At 51.2% G+C, this 17,425-nt stretch overlaps 2 protein-coding genes across 2 annotated transcripts; both read left to right on the plus strand.

Moving 5' to 3' along the window:
* Positions 1-229: 229 nt before the first annotated feature.
* LOC134154557 (olfactory receptor 14C36-like) lies at positions 230-1,165 on the plus strand. Its single transcript, XM_062601230.1, has one exon. The coding sequence runs from the start codon at positions 230-232 to the stop codon at positions 1,163-1,165; it is 936 nt and encodes a 311-aa protein (XP_062457214.1).
* A 9,687-nt stretch (positions 1,166-10,852) lies between these two features.
* Positions 10,853-11,785, plus strand: LOC134154558 (olfactory receptor 4E1-like). The gene has a single exon (XM_062601231.1). It carries the CDS (start codon positions 10,853-10,855, stop codon positions 11,783-11,785), a length of 933 nt encoding a protein of 310 aa, XP_062457215.1.
* The last annotated feature ends 5,640 nt before the right edge of the window (positions 11,786-17,425 follow it).

A 17,425-nucleotide genomic window follows, 5' to 3' on the forward strand; every position in this document is an offset into this window, starting at 1 on the left:
CCTCGGGAGCGCATGGGCAAAGGCCGCTGCTCCTCACGGCAAACTCAGCCAGCACAAACCAGAGTTTAAGCCCTGGAGCTCAGTGATGGTGCTGCTGAGATGGGGAGTGCTAATGTGTGTGTGTTCGGGGGGGGGGGGGGGGTTGAAAGAGCTTTGCTCCGAGAAGTGTGTCCTAATTTGTGTCTATCTGTTCTTCCTTGGACAGTCCTGCAAGCTCAGGAGGTGCAAAATGTCCAACAGCAGCTCCCTCAGTGAGTTCCTCCTCCTGGTGTACGCTGACACATGGGAACTGCAGCTCTTGCACTTCTGGCTCTTCCTGGGCATCTACCTGGCTGCTCTCCTGGGCAACGGCCTCATCATCACAGCCGTAGCCTGTGACCACCGCCTTCACACCCCCATGTACTTCTTCCTCCTCAACCTCTCCATCCTCGACCTTGGCTCCATCTCCACCACTGTCCCTAAATCCATGGCCAATTCCCTCTGGAACACCAGGGCCATTACCTACTCAGGATGTGCTGCAGAGGTCTTCCTGGTTTTCTTCTTGTTTTCAGCAGAGCACTCTCTCCTCACTGTCATGGCCTACGACCGCTATGTTGCCATATGCAGACCCCTGCACTATGGCACAATAATGGACAGCAGAGCATGTGTCAGAATGGCAGCATCTGCCTGGGCCAGTGGATTTCTCAATGCTCTCCTGCACACTGGAAACACATTTTCACTACCGCTCTGCCAAGGCAACACAGTGGACCAGTTCTTCTGTGAAATTTCCCAGATCCTCCAGCTCTCCTGTGCAGACTCCTACCTCAGGGGAGTTGAGCTTCTTGGGATTATTAGCTGTTTAGTGTTTGGATGTTTCATTTTCATTGTGCTGTCCTACGTGCAGATCTTCATTGCTGTGCTGAGGATTCCCTCTGAGCAGGGCCGGCAAAAAGCCTTTTCCATGTGCCTCCCACACCTGGCTGTGGTCTCCCTGTTTCTCAGCACCGTCATGTTTGCCTACCTGAAGCCACCTTCTCTCTCCTCCCCAGTTCTGGATTTGGTGCTGGCTGTTCTGTACGCAGTGGTGCCTCCAACAGTAAACCCCCTCATCTACAGCATGAGGCACAAGGAGCTTCAGGAGGCAGTGAGGAAACTGTATCAGCTGGTACTAGTTGAGCAGCAATGAGCTACCCATCTCTCCTCACAGCTGATTCCCAGTTCATCTCCAGCATCTCTTGTGCTTTGGGAGGTCTGTCTGTGATAGTCATGTTTGTGCAGAGATGTCTGAATTCCTCCCACATTTATGGAAGCAGAAACCTTGTCTTTCTCACCCAGAGGCCTTCTGTAGATCTGCCTATCACTGTGTCAGAGCTGGCCTCCCGAGTAGCATCTCTTTAATAAAAGAGGGTCTTCTTACTACTGTGTCCGATTGCTGGAGTCTTTTCCCAGAGATAGAGCCAAGAGTCTGCTCAGGGAATTACACCCAAAAAGGCCCTGTTGTTGTGCTTACATTTTCCATGGGCTTAGGGGCATCATCGCTTTTGGGTGATGTGTGTGGGAATGAGGGCTGGATTTAGCTGTCACTTGTGAGTGCCCAGGGTGCCTGGAGAGGGTGAGTGATCAAGAGGTATGTGCTGGGGACTGTCCCACAAATTGGAGAGCTTGTGACAGATGGCCGTCCTACTGCAAGGGAATATGGAGTCACCTAGAGAGCACAGGGCATCTCCAGGGGCAGTGTGTGCCTGGAATGGGCAGTGAGAAGAGATTCTCAAAACCAGGCAGAGTAAAGCAAATGTGAAGGGCCAAAGCAAGGAATGCCGCACATGTCCCTGAGGAGAGGGAGTGGGCTGGGTCTAGTGACACCTCTGAACACATCCTGAGCAATGTGCAATGCCCTGTGATTGCTCCATCCATCCTCCACAGCCACAGACCCTGGTCAGGAGGTTGTCATACAGTGATGCTGGTCCAATAGCCTCTGCCCTGATCAGCGTGGCCAAGACAGAGTCACCCTGGGGCCTCACAGCCCGCTCGCCCTGCAGAGCAGCACCGGCAGACCAGGGCCTATGCAGAGCCCAGGGGAGGGGTGCAGGAATGGCTGACCAGGCCAGCATGCACACACTGATCTGAGAAATGGCTCTCTGTGGAGCAAGGATGCCTGTAGAGAAGAGCAAGGGAGCAATCGTGTGCTTGTGGGGAGGAATAAATGAAAACCTGTTGCTATGTTTGTCAGTCCAGGGCAGGCTGCTGTGTCACTGCAGCTGCCTGAGGCACCTCGGGCCCAGGATGGCTGGTCAGAGGGTCTGCAGACAACCAGTGTTAAGGATCTCCTTGTCATGGAATCAATGGAGACATGGAGTGACTGGCCTCCATTTCCTTGTGCCACTGCTGGCCCTCAGCCCTGGGGCTAATGGGAAGGCTGACACCCCTCCTTGCCTCCCAGGAGCTGCTGTGCTCTTCAGAGTGCCTGGGCTGTGCGGTAAGCATCCAGTGCTCTGCAGCTCCCTGTGGCAGGCACTGCAGTGGGTCTCCCTCATCTTCAGCTGCTCTGCTGGGTGGGCTGGGGAGAGGGCAGAGGAGGTGGGAACAGGTGGGGGCGGAGCTGGGCTGGGTGGGGAGAAATGCCAGCAGGCAGCTACTGCATGTGAATGGCAGTGTGACAGCAGAGCTATGTACTCGCAGGGCAAATTCAGGTCTCCTGAGAAAGGCACCAAGACATGGTGAGCACAGAGGAGAAGAGCTCAGGTTCTTCCCTGTGCTGTGTGCTGTGACCACAAGGCAGAAAAAGGAGGGTTGGATACTGGCATAGTGTGGGTACTCCATTAAATCAGGATAGATTTAATAGAAGACTTACACTCCAGACTACTTGGGTAGCCCTGGGAGCTGCCTGGGAACGTCGCTGATGGGAGGTTGCTGGAAGCACAAGTCAGAAACCAAGGTGGGACTCAGCTTGTTGTATCCTACAGGCACCTTAAATCTACTAGAACTCTTTCCTTATCTCAGCTGTGCTCAGCTGGAGCAGCTACTGGCTGTGAAGGAGCTTGACATTGTTGATGAAATGGAATATGCATGTCTGACCTTGACAGAAGTTTGGTCAGTGTGCAGAGAACACATTCTGGAGCTGCAATCACGCACTCTGCCAGACTGACTTTTTGCCAGATCTCCCGTAGATTCTTCTCCGTATATATGCACACACTGTTGAAGCTACTCCATGATCATTGTCCCAGACCAGCCCTTCCAGCATTGACCGCACACCACACACAACAGCTGTGAGGTGGTCTGTGGCCAGCTCCATCCTTCAGCATGTCTCTATATCCCGATGGAGGGGAAAGGCCAGCCTTGCGTGGCCTCTCTTCTGCACAAGACCCTGGAAGATCCCAGAGCACAGTATCTGTCAAACCTGCGTGGAGCACACCCTGGGCTGGGCAAGGGCTAGGTGAGTTGATTAGAAACTACAGGCCAGGTGGCCAGGTACTGGAAAAGGTTCTCTGTGTTTCATCGCCTGTCACATCACCATGAACACTCCAGAATATCTGGACACATGCTTGAACCTGGCTACAGTGTCTGGGCCAGCTTCACTCACCTCAGGTGGGTACAGTGGGATGGGGCCCTGGCTGCTGCTGTCCCCCCCATGCCAGTCATGTGACTGTCTTTGGCTCCCAACTCCCAGTCCTGAGGGGAGCAACTGGCCCTTGCTGCATCCTGACAGTGGCAGAGTTACAATGCGAAAATAGCTCTGTGCATCTGCAGCTGAATCTCCTGAAAAGACACCAGACATGCCCAGGACGATGTCTTGTCCAACTCCTGGACAGGTGTGCAACTAGCTGCCCAACACGGTAGTATGCACACAGGCAGTGGTGCATGTGCAAGGCCTCAGAAAACTCCTGACAAGCTGTGAGGGGGCTGAGTGCTGGGTTTAGTAGAGAGGCTGACTGAGGTGAACGGTGCCTCTGCCAACCACTCCCAGCACTGCTCAGGATGCTTGGAAAATCAGAACTTTCCTACAGGCTCCAGCTCCAGAATGAGCTCAAGCCTTTGTGCTTCCAGAGCCTTGCTCACTGCCATTTCCTTTCACTGATGCTATCAAGGGAGGTGGAGAGGGGGAAGCCAGGACAATGTTGTTCACAAAAGGCTTTATCAATTAACCAGATGAACCTCCTCCTGTGTGCATCACCAGGTTGGTTGGGACAACAGCTTTTCGATCTCTGGTCACCCGCACGGATGTTGGGGGCTATAATGTGAGCATTGAATTGAGTTCTATCTCACCCAGGCACCTAAGCACACCTGTGATTCTCTCCTAGCTCCATGAGTAGAGTATCTTCAACAGACTTGAAGGCAGCTGGTCAGTCAGAAAGTGTTTGCTTCATGAGCCTATTACAGAGATGTGATTAGGTTCTGATCTTCTGGAAAATCGTAGGCACACGGATTCAAACTGACTACGCCCACAGCTGGGAGGCCTGGCAGCAGCAATCTCAGGGCCTGGTATTTGTACTGACAGCCACAGTAACCACTGTGCAACCTTCAAGAGGTTGTCCTCATGGTGAACATGCATTAAGAAGAAAGCGCTGCTTTCCTGGACCTGCTGCTCTCTGGGCCTGAACACATGCAGCTAGGGCCTTGGCACTGCTGCTGTGAGGCACGCAGGCAGAGGAACCTGCACCCATGGCACCTGAGGCCATGCTGTGGTGCTTAGAAGAACTTAGCTCGCCCCTTACCTCCAGCACACCCAGCTCTGCCAGCAGATCCCCCCTGCCCAGCTGCTGGTACACTATCCAGCTCTGCTCATCTACGTGGCTGCTTGTGGAGCTGTGGGAGAAGCCACTTCGCTGTATCAGGCTGTGGCCAGACTCTTGTCCTTTCCGCAGTGACAAGGGCACCCTGGTGCACAGGAACACAGAGAAAGGAGCCCAGCAGGCTTTCCTGGCCACCCACAGGAGATGCATGGCCATGCAAGGAGAGGCGCAGCTGCCCTGGTGTCCTGACGACAGGGGCTGCATGAGGCCTGGCACCCCAGCCAGGTGTGCCACGTGCCAATGCTGGGCCAGCAGACCCCTGGCAGGGGAAGCTACGGCAAGGCTCCAGGTCCCCGATGTCACTGTGCTGTCACCCGTCAATGCTGTCACAGTGCCGCAGGGCAGCAGAAGAGGTGGAGCCTCCCAGACCCCCTGCCAGTTTGCCAGGCTTCGCAGCTGGCACACAGATGGCTGCAGCCAAGGCTCTGCAGGCTCTCTGGAGGCCTCCCTTGGGCAGAAACGCACCCACGCGCAGGCAGCAGGGCTATCGATGGCTACCAAGCAGGGCTTTATCGAAGAACATCTCAGGGCACCGGTGCCTGCGTATCAGCACACCCACTGATGGGAACACTCAGCAGCTGCACCTCCATTTAGAACACAGATCCTTTCCTGGCCTTCTTCCAGCCTTACCTCCTGACCTTGCTTTGCACCTTCTCTGCCCCGCTGTGGTGCTGAGGCTACTCCCTGCCGTGCCTCGCCTGCTGGTCAAGGCCCTGTGCCTGATGCTCCGCACTTGGACACTGCCTGACGCTGCCTCCCATGCCCACTGCCACTTCTCCATCACAAGTCCTATGTCTAGCCTGTTCCTCCCTCTGCCCTTGACCACCTCCAGCCCCCTCTTAAGAAGTCCTGCTAGCTCTAACAGCAGCTTCCCTCCCACCTTGCATGCCCACCATGGACCTGTCCTCTCAGCACAAGTCCCAGTTCCTCGCATCTCTCTCGATGCCCTCTTCTCTGTGGTGAGTGAGCTCTTAATGCCAAGAGGCAGGAGTTTGATCTGTTTGCGCTGAGTGAGGAGATCATTTGTGGGTATGTAGCCTTAGTAGGCGAGGGGCTGTGGTGCTGAGCAGCCGCTTGCTCTCCATGGAGGGAGGGAGCTCACCCTGGGGCTAGGGCATGAGCCCATGGGTGCCTGGAGACAGCTGCCTTGTCCTGAGCAAGCTGATTGGAGCCATCAGGGCAAGAAATATCTTGATGCCTCGGTCTTCACATCCTAGTCCTTCAAGGAAGTTTGGGGGCTCATCCTCTCCTCTGCAGCACAGCTGAATTTGCTCTTTGTGGTGCTGTGCAGGAGACTCTGGAGGAAAACTGAGATGAACCCTCGGAGATCTTAGGGGAAGTCTTTGAGGAGCCAGAGGAATCTGAGAGGGTTCAGTGGCATAGGTGGGACCTGCTGCACCACCCTGGAGGAGGCTCTGAATGTGTGTCCTGGAAGGGAAAGGTCTAATGAGCAAGGCCAAGAGCTATCTCCTCTGGAACATGCAGCAGGACTCATGGGGGGATGCCAGAATGAGATGCCTTTGAGGGAAGACTAGAAGCCTTCCTCAGGGGGAGGAAGACATCTTTGCCACACTGGAGGAAGAACCTCTTAGCCTGGAGGCCTGAAGAAAGCCATGATGGAGAAGGCAGGCGTGGTGGGACCCCGGAATGCCTGTTTGCCAAGAAGACCAAGGCAACGGGCGTAGCATGGAGAGGTGTACCACTCTGTAGCCTCCTCAGGCCATCAGGGAGACCTGACGCCCCCAAAGCCCTTGTGAGCTGGCCACACTGGTGTGCCCTTCCCAGCTTGTCGGCACTAAAGATCCTCCCTGTGGTGTTTCTGCCCCTGCACCTCATGACTCTGTCTGGCAGCCTCCTAATAATGCTGTCCATTGCCCATGAGCAATAGTTCCTCCTAGCCACGTGCCTCTCCCACAGCAACCCTTTCTTCCCTACATCCAGCATTCATTTGTTACAGAGCCTGAAATGTTGGGTGACCTCTTCTGTGCAGAGGAAATCATCTCTTTGGAAGGATGCATGGCCCACATTTCCGCCATCATCTCTGTCTGTATAGAAATCTGCCTCCTTGCTGTAACGGCCAATGACAGCAGGCCAATGACGGCTATGGCACCATCTGCAACCCTACGCACTTCAGCTGGCAGGGGCTGTGTGCACGGGAACAGGGATCCTCTACAGCCTGACTAGAATTATGATCAAATTGCCCTGCTTCACAGAATTTGACAGCTTGATCTGTGAGGAGCTGGTGGTGATCAAGCTAGCTTGCACAAAAGCCTACATTATTGAGACACTGATAATCTCCAGCTCTGAGCTCCTCTATACTTGCTTCATGGTCCCACTGGCCTTTTATGGCATCCTCCTAGTCTTGCTGAAGAAACATCTGTCCAAAGGTTTGCACAAGGCCCTCAGCGCTTCTGCTTATGGATGTAAGGCTCTTCCTGGGGTACTGCATCTTCATTTACTCCTGCCCTTGCACCAGCATCACTGAGGGCACTGTGATATTGGTCTTAAAACAACCATCACCTCTTGCTAAATCCCATAATCTACATCCTGGGAAATGAGTACACGATGTGGGCACTCCCCAAGCTAATGGGGAGAAAGGGAGCCACAGAGGAGAAATAAAAGCTAGAGCAAAAGCAGCTGCACTTTCCAGGGGCAGCTGCTGGTTTTCAACTTTGTCAGCAACAGGTAAATTTCATTGTGACAAATCAGCATCTGACCTCTTTCTGCGCAGACGACCCTGGTACCTCAGTTTGTGACCTGCAGGCCACGCTTACCAACCTGTGTTTGAACTCTCTTGCTCACTGAGAAATATTTTTAAAAGGGTTTCTTCCAAGATGAAGTTATCATACAAAATACGTCACTTTTTACCTTTTCTCTGGAAAGGCATTCAAAGCAATGTGCAAGGTTTCATTTTGAGATAAGATTTTAGGAAGCTGAGGCTTCCGTAATTCCTCTGCCTGGTTTTCCCCTTTTCCGCCTCACCACTCTAAAGCTCTTCTAAAATTCCAGAATTCTTACTGACGGAGCAGCTAAAGATGCACGTGAAGAACTGTAGAAAATAATCCTGTCCCTACTTGATTTTTTATCACTGTCTCAAGGAGATAAGAAACAACGCTTGAATTCCATTCAGCAGGCATATCGTTTATTAATATTTCTCTCTTTTTAAGGGAGATCCCTTAAGATGAATGCCTGAAGCAGTAATCCTTTGTCAGCTCTCCATCAGAACATTGGGTCACTCAGTTTGCAAGAGTTGCAGTGTGCAGATTTTCAGCATGGCAGCTCTTACTCAGAGGCCTTCTTCCACACTGAGCTTGTGGTCTCTTTCCTAAGTCCAAGGCATCTTGGCAGAACTCATGGGCTGCCTTCTACTCTCCCAGCGTGCAAAGTTGGTAGTAGTTCACTAAGAACATCTTTAAGAAGGCAAAGGGAGTTATGTGGCATGGGTGAACACTTCTTCTTTGTTTCCAAAGGCCACTGAAATGGACTTTGAACAACTGTGTGAGCTCCCATAGCCACACAGATCTGCTGGGAGACTAACCGGACCCACAGTTCTGCTCCCAAGGGACTTATTACATTTCTTCCAAAGCTCATACTGTCAACGACCTGGGAGGATTTAATGAATCCCTTTGTGACTCTCTCACAAGGCATGAGTTTAACATTCCTTGAGCTCTAAATCTGTCTTTCAGAAAAGCACACAGCCCAAGCTCTGCCAGTTCTCTCTGATTTCATCACAGCACGAAAGGTTCTGTGTTTGGTGTTGAGAGCAATTGAGTACCACAAGCTCTTGCTCTCCAGAACTAGCCGTTACGGGGGAGGGCTGAAGGTGTAAGTCACCTCTACCTCCCGGTTTATCTTGTCAGTGTTGAGCTTTAACTTCTGATTTCAGGGCATGTCTTCTTCATATTGGCGGGAATGCTTTGGAAGCAGTCAGGAAGTTCAGTTTCTATTTTGATTTTTGCATTGTTCATAGGGCAATCAATCGAGAAGTTGTTTTTATTTTTGTTTCTATTACATATATACGTGTATATATATATATATATGTATGTATGTATGTATACACACACACACACACACATATAAAGTAAAGGCTTGCACTGGTTAAATATCAGGATGATCTTCCAGTACAAGGGGACCATCTGCTCAAGATAACTTGGGAGGGACCAGAAAACAAAACACAATCCAAGCCAAAGGAAACCCTGCTTGTGCCGTTGCAGGAATTATCAATGCCTCTGGCTAGAGGAATTTATGGACAGCGATAGAAAGGAAGAAATCTGTTTATCCATCTCCATTTTTTTGATCAAAATTTACTTTTTCTTTTATGGAGAAAACACCCTGGAATGCAACTCTCAATCATTCTTTTTCTGGACACCCCTGGAAACAACATAAGTAAGCTCACCTTTCCTCCCTACTCTCTTTCATTTGGGGTGTGTTGCAGGGAGAAGGGGCTGAGGCATCGACTGGAAGGAGAACAACACTTCTGCTTGGTTACTTTTCAGTTATTTTTGTAAAATCTTCAGTACAGGAGAAAATCAGGCATCTGAATCTTTGGAGACATCAATGTCTGTCTCTCAGTAGACTCTAAATGAAGATGGGAGCCTCTATGCATGTCCTTGGCAACTTCAGAGCCCTATGAAAATAGTCATGGGAGTTGTAACAGGTGAAAATACTAATGCAAATCTACATTCTACAAGCTTGTGCCTCCACCTGTAACAGCTGCAGACCACTTCTGGGGTATTCAGCCATTTCTGGAGCATCTACATGTTGTTAGAAGTGTAACTATCTTTCCGGTGCTTGGTTAGCGCTGTTCTCAGAAGCTCAGCATCTCAACAGCAAGGAAACCACAGAGGCACTGATTTCCAAATACAAGAACCCTGGGTTCCTGCTCAGAGGGGGCTTCATCCTAGCAGACTGTGGAGCTTTGACATGTCCTGCCATTTCCATATGATTATTTCTGCCACGCTCTTGAACCATGCACTGTAAACAAGCTTTCTCCTTTGTCGGACAGGGTTCCTATACGATGTCCTCTCATCTCACTGCTATTCCAAAGACAAGATTTTGTGTTTGTGTCTGTGTACTTTCAATGATTTTGCCAAAATTTTTAAATTTGCATTTCAAAATGAAAATAAAATCACACAAACACTGGAATATGGAACGGACACAGATATTCAAGGTGACTGAATTTGTGCCTGCAGGTGTTGCATTGCTTGATCCCTCCTAAAAAGAGCAGATATCAAGCAGCTAAGGTTCCTGGCTGGTTCCTGACTGAAAAACAGGTGAATCTGTTCTCCCCAAGCAAAGTCACAGCTGGGAAAGTGAACTGCACGCTCAAATGAATTTGCAGAAAGCTATCTAGCAGGAAAAGAAGGAGTCATACCACTCTCAGGGACTGTGCTGGGTGTTCTTACACCAGCTTAGGGAGGGGGTTGGAAAACCAGACAAGACTTAACAAACAGCAGCAACAAACAAGTGTCTAGGGTCTTAAAAATGATCTTTTAGTGAAAGCCTACTTCCCCAGTCTATGAGATCTATGAAGAAGTCAGCAGTGACTTCCCTAAAGTCTATTCAGATGCCATCTCACTAAACTGTAATGACCAACACAGAAGCCTTCTACCAGTCATTTGATTTCTTCTACAGGGAAGGAGGAGGAATATCTGTAGGCACAGATTCATCCATTTTATGTCTGACAGTTGCAGACAGGTAACGTAAACCAGACTCCTGAAATCAGGAACGATGGCTCCTGAGATACATTCCACAGGGAGGCAAATCTTTCTGCTCTCTGATAGCTCCTGAGTAAGTCAGAGAAGTAGGTCAGCTTGCATTGCATTGTCTGGGAACTGAAGAAATCCCAGAGTCTCCCTTGAAAGCCTGTTGCAGGACTCGCTTGGCATTCACACTTGAATCCTGCTGCTAATATTAGGCATCACCTTTTGGGTGAAACTTCGAGGCTTCGCCCTGTTCTGTCTTTATTCCTCCATATAGCTCAAGTTTGTATGGTCGCCATCATGTTCTGTCTTCTCATACCATAAACTCGATTCTCCTTTCACTGTGTCCTTTCTCCTAGGTGCAACACAGCTGTAAACACGATGTGGCAGAATCACACGATGGTGAGTAACTTCTTCCTCTCAGGACTCACCACCAACCATGTGGCAGAGCTGATCCTCTTCACCTTCTTCGTGGTTATCTACGTGCTGATTATTTTGGGCAACATTCTCATCATCTTCACAATTGCACTTGACCAGCATCTGCACAGTCCTATGTACTTCTTCCTCAGCAACCTCTCCATCATTGACATCTGCCACTCCTCAGTGGTGATGCCCAAGATGCTGGCTGACTTCCTGGTGGACAAGAAGAGCATCTCCTTTGAGGAGTGTGTGGCCCAGATGTTCTTCCTCCACCTCTTTGCCTGCACAGAGATCTTCCTCCTCACCATCATGGCCTATGATCGTTACATAGCCATCTGCAACCCCATGCGTTATGGCACCATCATGAGCTGGAAGATGTGCCTCCAAATGGCCACGGTCATGTGGATGGGAGGGCTGATACATTCTGTGTCTCTCACTGCCCTGACCCTCAATCTCCCATACTGTGGTCCCAGTGCCATTGACAACTTCTTTTGTGATGTCCCCTTGGTCATTAAGTTGGCCTGCACAAACACCCATGTCTTAGAAATGCTCATTGTCTCCAACTCAGGCCTCATCTCTGTGGTCTGCTTCCTGGTGCTGGTGACTTCCTACGTGATCATCTTGATCTCACTGAGGAACCATCTCTCGGAAGGGCAACACAAGGCGTTATCGACCTGTGCTGCTCACCTGACAGTGGTGACGCTTTTCCTGGGACACTGCATTTTCATCTATCTCAGGCCAGCCAGGAGTTTAGCTGCAGACAAAGTTGTGTCCGTTTTCTTCACGGCCATCACCCCTCTGATGAACCCCCTTATCTATACCTTTAGGAATGAGGACATGCAAAATGCTTTGCGAAAGCTGTGTAAGCGGCAGATTGATTCCCAAGACAAGTGACACTGCTGGGTGTCCCCTCCCTCTGGAGTATTCTCTGGGCATGTAGCTTCAGGTTTTGTCTTCTCTGCACCCTTAGCGCTGAGTTGAAAGCAAACAATGCCACTGGGTCTCATCCAGTGGAAGTTCTTTGAGGGATGCTTTAAGCTCATTCATTAGAGGGAAAGTGTTGAAATATAAATGCCAAGGTTGTTCTAGATTATTAAACTCTAAGGACCCAGATCTAAGGTTGTTAATCTGAACAGCCTAAGTGTGTTTTGCAGTAACACTTCTTCCATTCCAAGGGAACGTATCCCTTCACCCTGGGTACTACTAGAAGGAGTTAATGCTTTAGCAAACACAAGACCGCTTATTCAGTTTCCTCTTCTGGTCTGTGTGGTTAGCCTGAATTTGAGAGTTTCAAGCTTGTCCTCATTCAGATAAGGATTTGATGGATGTACAGGTTTTATGCAGGCAGGTATTTTTACTCCAAACCCTACTGCCTCTCTTATCCCTGTGTGTAGCAGGACAGATATTTTGTTTACTCTGGATGTTTCTAAATAAGCCAGTGAAGGCAGTGTTGAGCTCTTTGCCCATTTTCAGCAAGGTGTCTGGATCAAATAGTACTTTTAGCTTAGATATGTCTACTTATCCATTTCCCATATGGCTGCACAAATGTGCTAGCACGACTTAGAGTGCAGTTTACAATTTGGAACAAGGAGTGAGGAGAAATAGAAAGTCGCATGTCTCCACTGCCATTGGGGAACAGAGCAAACAGATGCATGCTCTGCAGGTAGATGATGACTGATAGAGTAGCATCAGCTGAGGAAGCTCGTAGTCCTCGTCCTCTGGACCACATGCGTACTGCTCTCTGGGGCAAACGTGTGACACAGATTCCTCCGGCGAGAAATTGCCAAGGACCATAGTGAGGTTTGGCTTGCATGCTTTCAGACTGAGGTAGTTGACCAGTGTTAATGCTCAGCTCTTGCAAAACAGCCTCCTTCATCAAGAGCCATCAGAAAACCAAGAATACTGCCCTCATAATCAGTGACTTCCCTTTGCCATCCACAGGAAATCAGCGTGAAAAGAACCTGTCTGATGGGCTAATTATTAAAGTTCAGTGGCCTCCCACTGCTCCCCACTGCACCTCATTCATGGAATTTCATCTTTGGCAAAACAAAATAGTGAGAAACTACACAGGATTATGTTCTTGGGCAGCCAGATCTTTATGCAGTGCTGCAGATTTACAGGGCTCCTGAGAACCTCTTGGGTTATGCTGGGAAAGGTAAAGGGGTATTTTTTTGGTCTCTTGATTAGGAATAAAAATGCAGCACAGACACTTTTAGAGTGTCAAAAGGTACTCTGGAGACTAGACTAGCTTCTGCCCACTCCCAGCCTGTTCTCACCTATATTTCTTGTAGCACATTAAAGCACTTTGTATGTGGGTGAGAGATTTCCCTTGTTCTGATGCTGCTATAAGTCTACACCACCTCACCCTAGAGCTGGAGCAATCCATGAGCCAGCTGCGCTGACCGCACACCTTCAAATAGCTCACAGCCTACTTATCCCGGGTAGGGATCGGGCCCTGCCCTGCCACCATTTAATTCACCCTCTTGCTCTGGCTCCATCATATGAATTACAACTGGTGAGAACAGCCAGTTCCTCTAAGTCCTGCCGTAAATCTTTCACTGAGGGTTTTCTCTGCTTCATGAATGAGCAGTGCACATCCAAATTAACAACAGGCTGATGGGAGGATGCAAACTTCAGCATCTGCCTCGGCTGTCAGGAGGGCACGTATAATGATCTCATTGCCAGCAGGAGGGCAGGTAGAAAGTTTGCACATGCTGCAGGTGGCTGCATCCCTACCCTGTCCATTATGGACACAACTGGTCTTTGAAAGCCAGCATGACCCAAGGAGGAGGAGCAATCTAGGAACTCATCATAAGGTCAGCTCATGTCCATGGTCCCAAACCAGTCAATGAAGCAGGCAAGCTCTAGGACCAGGAGGGTAAGAGGGGTTCACAGGCCTCTGGGGACAGAGCTCATTCTAGGAAGGAGTGTGCACTCCATATCTGCCCCATCTCCACTCCCTCCTCTACCTTTTGGGGCTCTTCCCAGGAGATCCTGGAGTGGGGAAGGGAGGGTCACACACTCTCTTATCCTACATAGGGTGGTACTACATCCCAGGCCCCATAGCAGCATGGAGGGTGAGGATGGGCACAGCTCCAACCCTAATGGGAAACAGAGCTGGCCTCCATGATGCCATAGCCTGTGTTATCAGGGGGCAGCTCCACAATTTCTCAGTGTAGACAGCTGACGGGGCCTCCACAGTGCCCCAGTGGGTGCAGAGAGGACAGGGATGTGCTCTGGGATAGGTCTAGGCTGGTGCCCTGGGGAGGAAAAGGCCCTGACATGCAGGGAGAGGCCTCTGCAGACAGCAGGGCAGTTCCCCTCCAGGCCAGGGTCGGTGAAGGGTCTCTGCAAGTTGGCTGCACTGCACAGTGCAGTGCTGAGCACATGGGCTGAGCCCCGGTCCTCACATCCAGCCAGCCCACAGGGCATTCACTCCATGGCAGAGGGGGGGATGCTGTACGTCAGGCTGGGGCCCTGCTCTGGCATCTTGGATTCAGTCCCAGCAGGACTCTCCAGTATTTGCTCAGCTCTCTCTTCTGATTCCCAGTGCTGCAGCACTTCAGTGGTGCAGAGGCAGCCCCAAGGGCACTGCCGAGTGTGAGGTTTGACAGAGGTGCCAAGTTGGGAATGTCATAGCCTGGCTGAGCTGCCAAGGATCACAACCTCCAGCACTTTCCTGGAGATCTTTTCAGCAGGACTCTAGGAAGGATGTTGATTTCTCCCTTTGGAACAATTTGGGTTGCTTGGAGTGGTCCGTGTTTGATATACAAAGCCCTACTGTAGGGTGCTGTAGAGCAGCTGATGGGGATAAATGTTCCTGCTGTGGTCCTTTGCCTGTTTCAATGCACAGTCTCTGGCTGCCAATCCATATATTTTGATTTTCTCCAGAATCACCACACTGAAGGTGTTAAGTGCTCGTCTGAGTGGTGGCAAAAAAGCCCTACAGCACATGAGGGCCCTTGCACTTAAGGTACATTTACAAGGTGCCTTGTAGCTAAAAAGGCCAATGGTCTCCTGGGGTGCATTAGGAAGAGTGTTGCCAGTAAGTGGAGGGAGGTGATCCTGCCCCTCTACTCAGCCCTGGTGAGGCCTCATCGTGAGTACTGTGTCCAGTTCTGGGCTCCCCAGTATAAGGGAGATTTTGCACTACTGGAGAGAGTCCAGCACAGGGCTATGCAGATGATCAGAGGGCTGGAGCATCTGCCCTGTAAGGAACGGCTGCAAGAGCTGGGCCTCTTTAGCCTGGAGAAGAGAAGCCTAAGAGGGAATCTTATCAATGTCTACAAATGCCTTCAGGGAGGATGTCAAGAAGATGGAGCCGAACTCTTTTTTGTGGTGCCAAGCGACAGAACAAGAGGCAACGGGCACAAACTGAAACACAGGATGTTCCATCTGAATATAAGGAAGAACTTCTTCACTGTGAGAGTGACAGAGCACTGGAACAGGTTGCCTAAAGAGGTTAAGGAGTCTCCTTCTCTGGAGATATTCAAACCCAGCCTAGAGGCAACCCTGTGCAATGTACCTAGGTGCAGCTGCTTGAGCAGAGAGGCTGGACTGGATGATCTCCAGAGGTCCCTTCCAGCCTCAACCATTCTGTGATTATGTGATTGGGGAGAAGGTGGTGAGGGTTGGGGGTCAGGTAGTGACTGTGAGGCTGTGCCACTCTTGCTGCACTGCCAGTCCCTGTGATATGGGGAGAAGTGACAGGAGACAGGGCAGCACAAGGGTGGCGGTAGGTGGCAAGGCAGGGGCACGGGACAGCAGGGGCTGCTGTGAGGGGCCGTGGCCGGTGTTTCTACAGTGCGGCAGCTGTTGTGTTCACCTCGTAGCAGAAGTCCCACACTGACCCCAGGCAGGAAGAAGCCATTTCTGTGACACGCTGTCTGTGCCACCTCCCATAGGAGAGGGACATGCAAAGAGGGTACTCCGCTTCTCCTGGTGCTCAGGGCCAGCTCCACGAGGCTGCCCCATCATTGTCTGAGGAACATCTTCATCCTAAGCTTCCATCCGTGCTTCATCCCTGTGCCTACACGCATGGCCCCACTGCGCAAACACCACACAGGGCAGCGTGCATTCAGGGATGAGGAAACGTCCCTCTGACATGGCCCCCATGAAAGATTTCAGTGACCCATCCCCTCCCACAGCTCTCCTGCTCCAGCAGCCTCCTCCAGAGCCCAGCCCTGGGCATCTCCCACACTAGAGTTAGCACAGAGCCATCCCCAAGGGTCTGTCAGGGTCTGGGCAGGGAGAGAGGCTGGGCAGAGCTGGCCGTTCCCCTCAATACCAGCACTGGGTCCAGTAGGATGGAGCTGGTCACACAGAGAAATTCACCCCCCAAAATGTGAGTGGAAACATCCAGGGCTGGAAACAGCTGATGTGAGAAGCTGGTCTGTGACCAACCGAAGTCGGGGCACCTGTACGGTTGGTCCATGCAACCAAGGGCACAGACCAGCCTCCTCTTTGGTGCCCAGGTTCTCCTCAGGCCATTCCCAGTCCAGCTCAACCCCTCCTCAGCTCTCCACACCTCCCCTGCCCACTTCCTAGACCACCCAGCAGAGCAAGTCAGCCTGGGGGTGGCCCCACAGTAGTACCTTGCTCCACAGCCCTGGCCCTCCAGTGGGCACAGCAGCTCTGGGGGCACAGCAGGGTGTGGGGAGGTGTCACCTGCCCCATCAGCCTCCTAGCTGGGACTGCCATTTACCTTTTAGTGACTCCACGTGATCTTGTGAAGCTCCATTCATCACCCATCCCTAAGCACGTGGTGCCTTTGGAGATGCCCTGTGCCCCCCTGGGGCTCCATACTTCCTTTGAGGACAGCTGCCAGCCCTGTCCTATGGTGTGGCCATTCAGCACCTCCAAGAGCACTGGGCACCCACAACTGAGAACTGAATCCAGCCCTCATTCACTAAAAACATCACCTGGGAGCTAATTTTCTTGAGCCCATGGAGAGCCATGGAAAAGAAACAGGGTCTTTCAGGGGGAAAGTCCTTGAGCACATTCTGGCCTCCAGCTTTGGAAGAAGAGCTCAGCCTTCAAGGACTGCATGAGAAAATCCTCTTTTACTCGAGAGACAGGCCAGCTCTGCCACCGTGATGGACACATTTACAGCTGGTGTTTCAGTCAAACAGACTGGAAAGATGGGATGAATTTGGATGGTTCTACACAAACATGATTGTCACAGAGAGAAGGCCCAGAGTATGAGAGTTGTGTGAGATAAAGTGGAAGCCAGCTGTGGAAGCCACCACTCATTGCTGCTGAAGTAGAACCGATGGAGTCAGTCTTCTCAGGGCCTCCTGGAACTCCTTGTTCCTCCTGCAGTAGAGGAGGAGGTTCAACGCTGGAGGTACCGCTGAGTACAGAAGAGCACCACCAGATCCAGAACTGGAGAAGAGATGGAGGGGGGCTTCAGGTAGGCAAACGTGCCAGTGCTGATGTACAGAGAGACCACAGCCAGGTGAGGGAGGCACATGGAGAAGGCTTTGTGCCAGCCCTGCTTAGAGGGGATCCTCAACAGAGCCCTGAAGATCTGCA

This window comes from Rhea pennata, unplaced genomic scaffold, assembly GCF_028389875.1.
Source record: "Rhea pennata isolate bPtePen1 unplaced genomic scaffold, bPtePen1.pri scaffold_32, whole genome shotgun sequence".
In the NCBI taxonomy this organism is placed as follows: domain Eukaryota; kingdom Metazoa; phylum Chordata; class Aves; order Rheiformes; family Rheidae; genus Rhea; species Rhea pennata.